Here is a 13,328-nt window from a genome sequence, read left to right on the forward strand (position 1 = left end):
ACACACACACACGCAGTCACACACACACAAATGCAGTCACACACACAGGGCAGTATGCAGTGGAGATGTTCCACTGAAGACATTTGTCTTTTGTACAACATAGGTCTTGTTAATTAAAGATAGACTAACCCATCACAACCAAGAACAATGGAATCACCTACCTGTTTTCCATTACTCTTTAATGCTATGTTTGGGTCAAGAGTTAATTGTGGCGGGGAATTTGTGTCTATGAGTGATCCCACTGCACCTAAAGCTTAATTAAAACTCAAGGGGTACAAAGTCAAAAACTTTTCAAAGATACTTTGTCAACGTCAATACGATGTCACTGAACTCCTCTGAACACTTTCCTCCCTCTCTTCTGTCAGCACTCCGAGCTACAACTATGCCCCGAACCCGGACAAGCACTGGATCATGCGTTACACTGGCGCCATGAAGCCCATCCACATGGAGTTCACCAACATGCTACAGAGGAAGAGGCTGCAGACCCTGCTCTCTGTGGACGACAGCGTGCAGAAGGTGAGCCTAGCGCACCCCCTGCCTGCAGAATCCCTGTATGGCTCCTGTAAGGCTCAGTTGGTAGAGCATGGTGCTTGCAACACCAGGGTAGTGGGTTCGATTCCCGGGGCCACCCTTACGTAAAATGTATATGTGCATGACTGTAAGTTGAGACCATCAGTATGTTCCATTTCCCTTGTAGAGACCATCAGTATGTTCCATTGCCCTAGTAGAGACCATCAGTATGTTCCATTGTCCTGGTAGAGACCATCAGTATGTTCCATTGTCCTGGTAGAGACCATCAGTATGTTCCATTGTCCTGGTAGAGACCATCAGTATGTTCCATTGCCCTAGTAGAGACCATCAGTATGTTCCATTGTCCTGGTAGAGACCATCAGTATGTTCCATTGTCCTGGTAGAAACCATCAGTATGTTCCATTGCCCTAGTAGAGACCATCAGTATGTTCCATTGCCCTAGTAGAGACCATCAGTACCTTTCCATTGCCCTAGCAGAGACCATCAGTATGTTCCATTGCCCTAGCAGAGACATTCAGTACGTTCCATTGCCCTAGTAGAGACCATCAGTATGTTCCATTGCCCTATCAGAGACCATCAGTATGTTCCATTGCCCTAGCAGAGACCATCAGTATGTTCCATTACCCTAGCAGAGACCATCAGTATATTCCATTGCCCTAGCAGAGACCATCAGTATATTCCATTGCCCTAGCAGAGACCATCAGTATGTTCCATTGCCCTAGCAGAGACCATCAGTATGTTCCATTGCCCTAGCAGAGACCATCAGTATGTTCCATTGCCCTAGCAGAGACCATCAGTATGTTCCATTGCCCTAGCAGAGACCATCAGTATGTTCCATTGCCCTAGCAGAGACCATCAGTATGTTCCATTGCCCTAGCAGAGACCATCAGTATGTTCCATTGCCCTAGCAGAGACCATCAGTATATTCCATTGCCCTAGCAGAGACATTCAGTACGTTCCATTGTTTATTGCTATCTGTCTATCTGTCCTTTGTTCTAGGTATATAACATGCTGGCTGAGACTGGAGAGCTGGACAACACTTACATCATCTACACAGCTGACCATGGCTACCACATCGGTCAGTTTGGCCTGGTCAAGGGCAAGTCCATGCCCTACGAGTTTGACATCCGAGTACCCTTCTACATCCGAGGGCCCAACGTGGAGGCAGGAGCCAGGTAAGGTGTTGTTTCATCGTATGGTTGTTTTATCTTTACACAGAAGGGTCCTATCCTGTGGATGACTTAACCCCTGTGGGACTGATCCATTTGGATCCTTTTGCGTCCTCGAAATCCTCTGTATACAGTGGGGAGAACAAGTATTTGATACACTGCCGATTTTGCAGGTTTTCTTACTTACAAAGCATGTAGAGGTCTGTAATTTTTTATCATAGGTACACTTCAACTGTGAGAGACGGAATCTAAAACAAAAATCCAGAAAATCACATTGTATGATTTTTAAGTAATTAATTTGCATTTTATTGCATGACATAAGTATTTGATCACCTACCAACCAGTAAGAATTCCGGCTCTCACAGACCTGTTCGTTTTTCTTCAAGAAGCCCTCCTGTTCTCCACTCATTACCTGTATTAACTGCACCTGTTTGAACTTGTTACCTGTATAAAAGACACCTGTCCACACACTCAATTAAACAGACTCCAACCTCTCCACAATGGCCAAGACCAGAGAGCTGTGTAAGGACATCAGGGATAAAATTATAGACCTGCACAAGGCTGGGATGGGCTACAGGACAATAGGCGAGCAGCTTGGTGAGAAGGCAACAACTGTTGGCGCAATTATTAGAAAATGGAAGAAGTTCAAGATGACGGTCAATCACCCTCGGTCTGGGGCTCCATGCAAGATCTCACCTCGTGGGGCATCAATGATCATGAGGAAGGTGAGGGATCAGCCCAGAACTACACGGCAGGACCTGGTCAATGACCTGAAGAGAGCTGGGACCACAGTCTCAAAGAAAACCATTAGTAACACACTACGCCGTCATGGATTAAAATCCTGCAGCGCACGCAAGGTCCCCCTGCTCAAGCCAGCGCATGTCCAGGCCCGTCTGAAGTTTGCCAATGACCATCTGGATGATCCAGAGGAGGAATGGGAGAAGGTCATGTGGTCTGATGAGACAAAAATAGAGCTTTTTGGTCTAAACTCAACTCGCCGTGTTTGGAGGAAGAAGAAGGATGAGTACAACCCCAAGAACACCATCCCAACCGTGAAGCATGGAGGTGGAAACATCATTCTTTGGGGATGCTTTTCTGCAAAGGGGACAGGACGACTGCACCGTATTGAGGGGAGGATGGATGGGGCCATGTATCGCGAGATCTTGGCCAACAACCTCCTTCTCTCAGTAAGAGCATTGAAGATGGGTCGTTGCTGGGTCTTCCAGCATGACAACGACCCGAAACACACAGCCAGGGCAACTAAGGAGTGGCTCCGTAAGAAGCATCTCAAGGTCCTGGAGTGGCCTAGCCAGTCTCCAGACCTGAACCCAATAGAACATCTTTGGAGGGAGCTGAAAGTCCGTATTGCCCAGCGACAGCCCCGAAACCTGAAGGATCTGGAGAAGTTCTGTATGGAGGAGTGGGCCAAAATCCCTGCTGCAGTGTGTGCAAACCTGGTCAAGACCTACAGGAAACATATGATCTCTGTAATTGCAAACAAAGGTTTCTGTACTAAATATTAAGTTCTGCTTTTCTGATGTATCAAATGTCATGCAATAGAATGCAAATTAATAACTTAAAAATCATACAATGTGATTTTCTGGATTTTTGTTTTAGATTCCGTCTCTCACAGTTGAAGTGTACCTATGATAAAAATGACAGACCTCTACATGCTTTGTAAGTAGGAAAACCTGCAAAATTATCAAATACTTGTTCTCCCCACTGTATGTGGTGGAGCGAAAACTCAGTGATACGGATTATGTTATCAAAACGCCAGACCGTAGACGCCCATTTCGCGTATCTCACATTAACATGATTAAAGCCTATCATGTTAGAGTTGGTATTGAATCCCCCATTACCAGTGAAAATCATGTTGTATCCTCTGTTGCTTCTGTGAGCATGGTTACTCACCCAGGAGTCAGCATAAATGATGAGGACGGTTTGGTGATGCGAAATACTCCTGAGCAGTGTGCTCATTTATGTAATTTGAGAGAGAGAGAGAGAGAGAGAGAGAGAGAGAGAGAGAGAGAGAGAGAGAGAGAGAGAGAGAGAGAGAGAGAGAGAAGAGAGAGAGAGAGAGAGAGAGAGAGAGAGAGAGAGAGGAGAGAGAGAGAGAGAGAGAAATATGTCTATTTCAATAGAAGAACAGTAACATCTGCCTGATCTCAGAGGGATTGACTTTGTTTTGGTCTCATTTGTTTCTCCTGACCCAGTCCTGATCTGGCTTGGATGATTTAGATAGTCAGTTCAACATCACCACTCAGTGTTAAGTCCTCTAGCTCCAGGGGACAGATCACTCAGACCCTCCATATCCCTCTTTGCTCCAGCTCTGTGTCATCACTCCTCAGCCAGTTTCATCACCCCACCTCAACCTGGACCCATCTCTTCCCAATCCTCTGGCTCTCCTTCCTCTCCCATTTCCTCTTCTCTCCTCCCCTTCCTCCCTCCCAAGGGTTTGGATTGAATAACATTACTGTTGTTAACCACTTCCTTGGTGTGTCTCTGCACTCTGTTCCCTGGAAAAGCAGACTACGACAGTGAAAGCCATTTCACGGGGAGATCATGAGATTGTGAAAAACGACTGACTTAACAACAAGGGGAAGAAGATTAAAATCCTTAAGAATCTATTGACTCATCAATCTAAGAAACATAATTTAAAAATCCCCATCAAAATCCGTCAGTTTAAACTACAGATATTTTTTGCATGGGCTGTGTCTCAATCCATCTCATCCACCTATGTCAGCCTTCCGCATCTGCGGTGGAAGGTGACCGAGCTAGAGCGGTGTTTGTCAGACCATGAGAAAATCGTTCTTCTCACAAAAACATCTGTAGCGTCCAAACGGTTTGGCCTACAAACTACACTCTATGGACAGGGGAGACTCACGAACACGATGGTGTTTTGCTCTACGACCCCCACGGCTGTCACAGGACTCGTCTGAAGGTAACCCATACAAACGAATGGAAGTATGGACGTAGTTTTGTTTCAACAGAAATAAGGGGTGAAATATGTGTTAGCTTAGTAGGGAGGAGGGAATAGAGTGAGTGAAAGGAGGGAGCCTAAGATGGGGGATATACTTTTGTAGTGAAGGAGGGATGGTGAAGGGAATCAGGTGTATGGTTGATATGACTGGACAAATGGCCTACAGAGCCTAAGGGTTGAATACCTCCCTTGTTCCCCTCTCTCTGTCCTGAAGGTCCTCATCTTCTCTTCTGTCTGGACTCTAGATCTCTGGAGCAGTCATTTGTCAGCTTCACATGATAATGATCTGTCACCTGCCCCCTCTACTCTCTCTCTCTCTCTCTCTCTCTCTCTCTCTCTCTCTCTCTCTCTCTCTCTGTCTCTCTCTGTCTCTCTCTCTCACTCTCTCTGTCTCTCTCTCTCTCTCACTCTCTCTGTCTCTCTCTCTCTCTCTCTCTCTCATCTCTCTCTCTTGCTCTCGCTCTCTCCTCTCTCTCTCTCTCTCTCTCGTTTTCTCTCTCCATCGCTCTCTGTTTCTCGGTCTCTCCATCTCTCACTCTCCCTCTCTCTCTCCATCATGCTCTCTCTCTCTCTCTCTCTCTCTCTCTCTCTCTCTCTCTCTCTCTCTCTCTCTCTCGCTCTCTCTCTCCCTGTTTCTCGGTCTCTCCATCTCTCGCTCTCTCTCTCTCTCCATCCCACTCTCTCTCATCAGCTGACGTTAACCAACCAGATACCATCTGAACGTGCTCCGTAATAACCTTGTCCCCTTATCTCTCTCTGCGTCTCCATAGCAACCCTCACATGGTGCTAAACATTGACCTGGCGCCCACCATCCTGGACATCGCTGGCATGGACGTCCCGCCGGACATGGACGGCAAGTCCATCCTCAAACTGCTGGACATAGAGAGGCCAGTCAACAGGTATGGAGCAAAAAGGGAAACATCCTGTCCATAACTATTTTATACTCATACAGTATGATATGTGTATTCTGTATGTTGGCAGGCAATACAGTGGCGAAAGTGTTCACCCCCCTTGGCATTTTTCCTATTTTGTTGCCTTACAACCTGGAATTAAAATAGATTTTTGGGGGGGGTTGTATCATTGGAATTACACAACATGCCTACCACTTTGAAGATGCAAAATAGTTTTTATCGTGAAACAAACAAGAAATAAGACAAAAAAAACTGAAAACTTGAGCGTTGATAACTATTCACATTCATTGGTCTCTTTGTTGTCTCTCTGATTAATGCCCTCCTTGCCTGGTCCGTGAGTTTTGGTAGGTGGCCCTCTCTTGGCAGGTTTGTTGTGGTGCCATATTCTTTAAATTGTTTAAATAATGGATTTAATGGTGCTCCGTGGGATGTTCAAGGTTTCGGATATTTTTTTATAACCCAACCCTGATATGTACTTCTCCACAACTTTGTCCCTGACCTGTTTGGAGAGCTCCTTGGTCTACATGGTGCCGCTTGCTTGGTGGTGCCCCTTGCTTAGTGGTGTTGCAGACTCTGGAGCCTTTCAGAACAGGTGTATATATATATACAGTGAGGGAAAAAAGTATTTGGTCCCCTGCTGATTTTATACGTTTGCCCACTGACAAAGACATGATCAGTCTATAATTTTAATGGTAGGTTTATTTGAACAGTGAGAGACAGAATAACAACAACAAAATCCAGAAGAACGCATGTCAAAAATGTTATAAATTGATTTGCATTTTAATGAGGGAAATAAGTATTTGACCCCTCTGCAAAAAATTACTTAGTACTTGGTGGCAAAACCCTTGTTGGCAATCACAGAGGTCAGACGTTTCTTGTAGTTGGCCACCAGGTTTGCACACATCTCAGGAGAGATTGTGTTCCACTCCTCTTTGCAGATCTTCTCCAAGTCATTAAGGTTTCGAAGCTGACATTTGGCAACTCGAACCTTCAGCTCCCTCCACAGATTTTCTATGGGATTATGGTCTGGAGACTGGCTATGCCACTCCAGGACCTTAATGTGCTTCTTCTTGAGCCACTCCTTTGTTGCCTTGGCCGTGTGTTTTGGGTCATCGTCATGCTGGAATACCTATCCACGACCCATTTTCAATGCCCTGGCTGAGGGAAGGAGGTTCTCACCCAAGATTTGACGGTACATGGCCCCGTCCATCGTCCCTTTGATGCGGTGAAGTTGTCCTGTCCCCTTAGCAGAAAAACACCCCCAAAGCATAATGTTTCCACCTCCATTTTTGACGGTGGGGATGGTGTTCTTGGGGTCATAGGCAGCATTCCTCCTCCTCCAAACACGGCGAGTTAAGTTGATGCCAAAGAGCTCGATTTTGGTCTCATCTGACCACAACACTTTCACCCAGTTCTCCTCTGAATCATTCAGATGTTCATTGGCAAACTTCAGACGGGCCTGTATATGTGCTTTCTTGAGCAGGGGGAACTTGCGGGCGCTGCAGGATTTCAGTCCTTCACGGCGTAGTGTGTTACCAATTGTTTTCTTGGTGACTATGGTTGAGATCATTGACAAGATCCTCCCGTGTAGTTCTGGGCTGATTCCTCACCATTCTCATGATCATTGCAACTCCACGAGGTGAGATCTTGCATGGAGATTGACAGTTATTTTGTGTTTCTTCCATTTGCGAATAATCGCACCAACTTTTGTCACCTTCTCACCAAGCTGCTTGGCCATGGTCTTGTAGCCCATTCCAGCCTTGTATAGGTCTACAATCTTGTCCCTGACATCCTTGGAGAGCTCTTTGGTCTTGGCCATGGTGGAGAGTTTGGAATCTGATTGATTGATTGCTTCTGTGTACAGGTGTCTTTTATACAGGTAACAAGCTGAGATTAGGAGCACTCCCTTTAAGAGTGTGCTCCTAATCTCAGCTCATTACCTGTATAAAAGACACCTGGGAGCCAGAAATCTTTCTGATTGAGAGGGGGTCAAATACTTATTTCCCTAATTAAAATGCTAATCAATTTATAACATTTTTGACATGAGTTTTTCTGGATGTTTTTGTTGTTATTCTGTCTCTCACTGTTCAAATAAACATACAATTAAAATTATAGACTGATCATTTCTTTGTCAGTGGGCAAACGTACAAAATCAGCAGGTGATCAAATACTATATACTGAGATCATGTGACACTTAGATTGCACACAGGTGAACTTTATTTAACTAATTATGTGACTTCTGAAGATAACTGGTTGCACCAGATCTTATTTAGGGGCTTCATAGCAAAGGGGGTGAATACATATGCACACACCTCTTTACCATTATTTTTGTTTTTTTCATTTCACTTCACCAATTTGGACTATTTTGTGTTTGTCCATTACATGAAATCCAAATAAAAATCCATTTAAATTACAGGTTGTAATGCAACAAAATCGGAAAAACGCCAAGGGGGATGAATACATTTGCAAGGCACTGTAGATCACTGACAGAAGTAGCTGTATATCCTCTAGGTCCCTTAAATTCAACTCTGGACCTGGAAGCCAGTTCCACTGCTTTTTTCATTGTTCCCCTCTAATCAGGCACTGATTTAGGACAACAGGTGGGTGCAAGAAATTATCAGGTAGAACAGAAAACCATGCAGGCTCCGGACCTCGTAGGGTAAGATTTTAATACCCCTGCTCTAGGTGACTGTCACGCCCTGGCTCTGGGGACACTGTTATGTTGAGCCAGGGTGAGCCTATTTCTATGTTGGCCTGAGTGACTCCCAATCAGAGGCAACGAGTGTCAGCTGTTTGCTGGTTGTCTCTGATTGGGAGCCATATTTAAACTGTCGGTTTTTCCTTTGTTTTTGTGGGTTCTTGTTTCAAGTTGGTTGAGTTTTACCGTGAACTGTCACGTTACCGTCTTTGTTGTTTTGATCGTGTTTTCGCTCAATAAAGAGTATGTTTGTCTGCAACGCTGCGCCTTGGTCCTCATCTATTCCCTACGACGATCGTGACAGAAGAACCCACCACAACTGGACCAAGCAGCGAGTCGAGGAGCCATCATCAGGGAAATCCCTAGCAGATCTCCGTGGCAGCCTCGACTGGGTCAAGCCGAGTGAAGAGCGGAGAGAGTGGACTTGGGAACAATGGATTAAGAGTCTCGACTGGGCCAAGCCAAGTGAAGAGCAGAAAGGTTGGACTTTGAAGCAGTGGGGTGAGAGTCTGGCGAGAACTAGGGAGGCCTGGTCCACGGGGAGGAGAGAACCCCAGAAAATGTTTAGGGGGGGGCTCACGACGTGGACAACGGGGCAGCAGGAGGCCGCGATGGAGCAGTCCAGCGGGTGTGCAGAGGAGGCCGCCAGGTTAAGGGGGCCACTGGTCACAGAGGAGAGGGAAAGTGTGGAGGCACGGCGAGAGGTACTGGGGTGTGTTACCAGTCCGGTCCGGCCCGTTCCTGATCCCTGCGTAGGGCCAGTGGTGTGTGTCCCCAGTACGGTCCGGCCTGTTCCTGTTCCTCGCATCGAGCCTGTGGTGCGTGTCGTCAGCCCGGCCCGGCCTGTTCCGGCTCCCCGCACCAAACCTATGGTGCGTGTCGCCAGCCCGGCCCGGCCTGTTCCTGCTCCCCGCACCAAGCCTATGGTGCGCGTCGCCAGCCCGGTCCGGCCTGTTCCTGCTCCCCGCACCAAGTCTGTGGTGCGTTTCGTCAGCCCTGTCCGGCCCGTTCCTGCTCTCCGCATCAAGTCTGTGGTGCGCGTCGCCAGCCCAGTCCGGCCCATTCCTGCTCCACGCACCAAGCCAGGGGTGCGTATCGTCAGCCCGGTCCGGCCAGTTGCTACTCCACGCACCAAGCCAGGGGTGCGCATCGTCAGCCCGGTCCGGTCCATTCCTGCTCCACGCACCAAGCCAGGGGTGTGTATCGTCAGCCCGGTCCGGCCAGTTGCTACTCCACGCACCAAGCCAGGGGTGCGCATCGTCAGCCCGGTCCGGTCCGTTCCTGTTCCACGCACCAAGCCAGGGGTGCGTGTCGTCAGTCCGGCTCCGGCCAGCGGGGCCAGACCGGACCAGGGGTACTTTGGGGGGTTGGAGAGGAAGTGGGGATCGGGCCCAGAGCCGGATCCGCCGCCAAGGCGGAGTGCCCACCCGGTCCCTCCCCTGTGGTATTTAGTTGGCTCGGTCGGAGTCCGCGCCTTTAGGGGGGGGTACTGTCACGCCCTGGCTCTGGGGACACTGTTATGTTGAGCCAGGGTGTGTAGATCTATGTTCCCTATTTCTATGTTGGCCTGAGTGACTCCCAATCAGAGGCAACGAGTGTCAGCTGTTTGCTGGTTGTCTCTGATTGGGAGCCATATTTAAACTGTCGGTTTTTCCTTTGTTTTTGTGGGTTCTTGTTTCAAGTTGGTTGAGTTTTACCGTGAACTGTCACGTTACCGTCGTTGTTGTTTTGATCGTGTTTTCGCTCAATAAAGAGTATGTTTGCCTGCAACGCTGCGCCTTGGTCCTCATCTATTCCCTACGACGATCGTGACAGTGATTCTATTGAATATGAGTTGTACATTGGCACAGGCCACTGACAGGTTTGAGTTCCCTCAGGGTTCCTGCTCTACTCTGGCAAAATCACTGCAAAAGAGCCCAATCTAACACCTGGGTTTGACCAATGAGTTTTCCTCAAAACTGTGGCACCGCACCGATTTTTGGACCTGGCTCGGCCTTCCAGGTTACCATGGCATCCGTTGAGTTCACATCCACATCCCAGCGACACCTCTTCCTCCTGCCCAGCCTGGATATTGCTTTCGTTAACGAAAAAAAAGAAAGATATAAAAAATAAAAAAAATCCTTCTCCATCCCTCGAAGACATGTCAACGGGGAACTGAGGTAATAACTCCAGGAGCTGGCCTGCCTGCCAATGCCACTGAGTGAAGGAAGAGCTTTCACCACAGGAGAATGAAAGTGGGGATGGAGGGGGGTAAATGTGTGTGGTGTGTTGGGGGATTCTCTTCTCTTTCCCAGCCCTGCAGCTGTAATCAGAGAGAGATGGCTGTGAAATTGTTTCGCAGGCAGGGGAGGCTAGCTGGCTGGCATGATGTGGGGGTGTGGGGAAGAGAGGAGGTCAAGGGATGGGGTGGGATGGAGGAGAGCAGAGCTGTGCTGGGAAAAGGAGAGAGGGAGAGAGAAAGGTTGAGGGTGGAGGAGAGAGGGAGCAGCGTTGTGGGCCGATGGATCAATAACTCAGATCTGAGCACCAGGCCAGGAGAAGGTCAGAGCACTCAGGGAAGAGACCAATTTATTCCACTTTATTTTCTTCTACGTTCGATCACTTTCCTTTTTCCTGTCCTCAACCAAAAGAACACCTGAAGTGTGCTATCGATTGTTTTCCTCTCAGACTGACCCATGGCTGTTTTTTAATCTCCCTCCCAACATTTTATCATCACTGGAGGCTGTTGCCCTATGGAGTGTAGGAATTATTATTTCCTCAAGCGTTACATGGTGTTCTGACTGTCACACCTAGTCAATGAAGGAGATGGCTGATGGATCTGTCTTTATCGCTCCTGATTGTCAGGTTCCAGGTGAACAAGAAGGGGAAGGTGTGGAGAGATTCGTTCCTGGTGGAAAGAGGGTGAGTCACAGGAGATCATCTCACTGTTTCTTTGGGTTTCAAATATACACTGCTCAAAAAAATAGAGGGAACACTAAAATAACACATCCTAGATCTGAATGAATGAAATAATCTTATTAAATACTTTTTTCTTTACATAGTTGAATGTGCTGACAACAAAATCACACAAAAATTATCAATGGAAATCAAATTTATCAACCCATGGAGGTATGGATTTGGAGTCACCCTCAAAATTAAAGTGGAAAACCACACTACAGGCTGATCCAACTTTGATGTAATGTCCTTAAAACAAGTCAAAATGTGGCTCAGTAGTGTGTGTGGCCTCCAGGTGCCTGTATGACCTCCCTACAATGCCTGGGCATGCTCCTGATGAGGTGGCGGATGGTCTCCTGAGGGATCTCCTCCCAGACCTGGACTAAAGCATCCGCCAACTCCTGGACAGTCTGTGGTGCAACGTGGCGTTGGTGGATGGAGCGAGACATGATGTCCCAGATGTGCTCAATTGGATTCAGGTCTGGGGAACGGGCGGGCCAGTCCATGCCTTCCTCTTGCAGGAACTGCTGACACACTCCAGCCACATGAGGTCTAGCATTGTCTTGCATTAGGAGGAACCCAGGGCCAACCGCACCAGCATATGGTCTCACAAGGGGTCTGAGGATCTCATCTCGGTACCTAATGGCAGTCAGGCTACCTCTGGCGAGCACATGGAGGGCTGTGCGGCTCCCCAAAGAAATGCCACCCCACACCATGACTGACCCACCGCCAAACCGGTCATGCTGGAGGATGTTGCAGGCAGCATAACGTTCTCCACTGCGTCTCCAGACTCTGTCACGTCTGTCACATGTGCTCAGTGTGAACCTGCTTTCATCTATGAAGAGCACAGGGCGCCAGTGGCGAATTTGCCAATCTTGGTGTTCTCTGGCAAATGCCAAATGTCCTGCACGGTGTTGGGCTGTAAGCACAACCCCCACCTGTGGACGTCGGGCCCTCATACCACCCTCATGGAGTCTGTTTCTGACCGTTTGAGCAGACACATGCACATTTGTGGCCTGCTGGAGGTCATTTTGCAGGGCTCTGGCAGTGCTCCTCCTGCTCCTCCTTGCACAAAGGCGGAGGTAGCAGTCCTGCTGCTGGGTTGTTGCCCTCCTACGGCCTCCTCCACGTCTCCTGATGTACTGGCCTGTCTCCTGGTAGCGCCTCCATGCTCTGGACACTACGCTGACAGACACAGCAAACCTTCTTGCCACAGCTCGCATTGATGTGCCATCCTGGATGAGCTGCACTACCTGAGCCACTTGTGTGGGTTGTAGACTCCGTCTCATGCTACCACTAGAGTGAAAGCACCGCCAGCATTCAAAAGTGACCAAAACATCAGCCAGGAAGCATAGGAACTGAGAAGTGGTCTGTGGTCACCACCCGCAGAACCAGTCCTTTATTGGGGGTGTCTTGCTAATTGCCTATAATTTCCACCTGTTGTCTATTCCATTTGCACAACAGCATGTGAAATTTATTGTCAATCACTGTTGCTTCCTAAGTGGACAGTTTGATTTCACAGAAGTGTGATTGACTTGAAGTTACATTGTGTTGTTTAAGTGTTCCCTTAATTTTTTTGAGCAGTGTATTTTAAAGGTATTTTCTGACTTTTTTGAAGAGAGGTTGTGTCAATGACAGTGGAGAAAGATAGAAAGAGGTTTGTCAAAGGTCAGCAGGCCGGATTTGAACCAATGCCGACGCCTTAGACACAGTACGTGTGGCGAAGGCTGTGGCATCACCGCTAGACCAGCCATGCCACTCATCCTTTACATAACGATACCGCAGTCTATTTTTAATGTCTCTGTCTGTGTGCCCATTAAGTCATCTGGTTGCATTCATCTGAGTGTGTGGTAGGATATGAAGTAGGGAGGTCTCAATGCTCAATGCCTCATTATTTCATGTCTTTCTTGCCTTAATATTACCCTACAGATACTTGATATCAAACCATATCTGGCAATGCAACCTCTGCTAATGTCATTAGCTGCATCATGTAAGTGATAATGCCTGAGAAGCTATGGTTTATAGGATATACTGTCACTGCTAATCAGCATCCAGGACCCTAACAACCTGGTGTATAGTTCCATAACTGCGTGTGTGTATGTTCA

At 47.7% G+C, this 13,328-nt stretch overlaps 1 protein-coding gene across 1 annotated transcript in view; it reads left to right on the plus strand.

The window, feature by feature from the left end:
* Window positions 1–365: 365 nt before the first annotated feature.
* LOC311119437 (extracellular sulfatase Sulf-2-like) overlaps window positions 366–13,328 on the plus strand; it is a gene marked incomplete at both ends in the record, with an annotated part of 24,642 nt that continues 11,679 nt past the window's right edge. Inside the window, 4 exons of the mRNA XM_084194130.1 lie at window positions 366–516; window positions 1,531–1,706; window positions 5,451–5,579; window positions 11,134–11,190. Of these exons, the coding sequence (XP_084050256.1) occupies window positions 366–516; window positions 1,531–1,706; window positions 5,451–5,579; window positions 11,134–11,190 (513 nt within the window). The remainder of the gene's footprint in view (window positions 517–1,530; window positions 1,707–5,450; window positions 5,580–11,133; window positions 11,191–13,328) is intronic.

This window comes from Coregonus lavaretus (genome assembly GCF_964263955.1).
Source record: "Coregonus lavaretus genome assembly, contig: HAP1_SCAFFOLD_3752, whole genome shotgun sequence".
Taxonomy (NCBI): Eukaryota; Metazoa; Chordata; class Actinopteri; order Salmoniformes; family Salmonidae; genus Coregonus; species Coregonus lavaretus.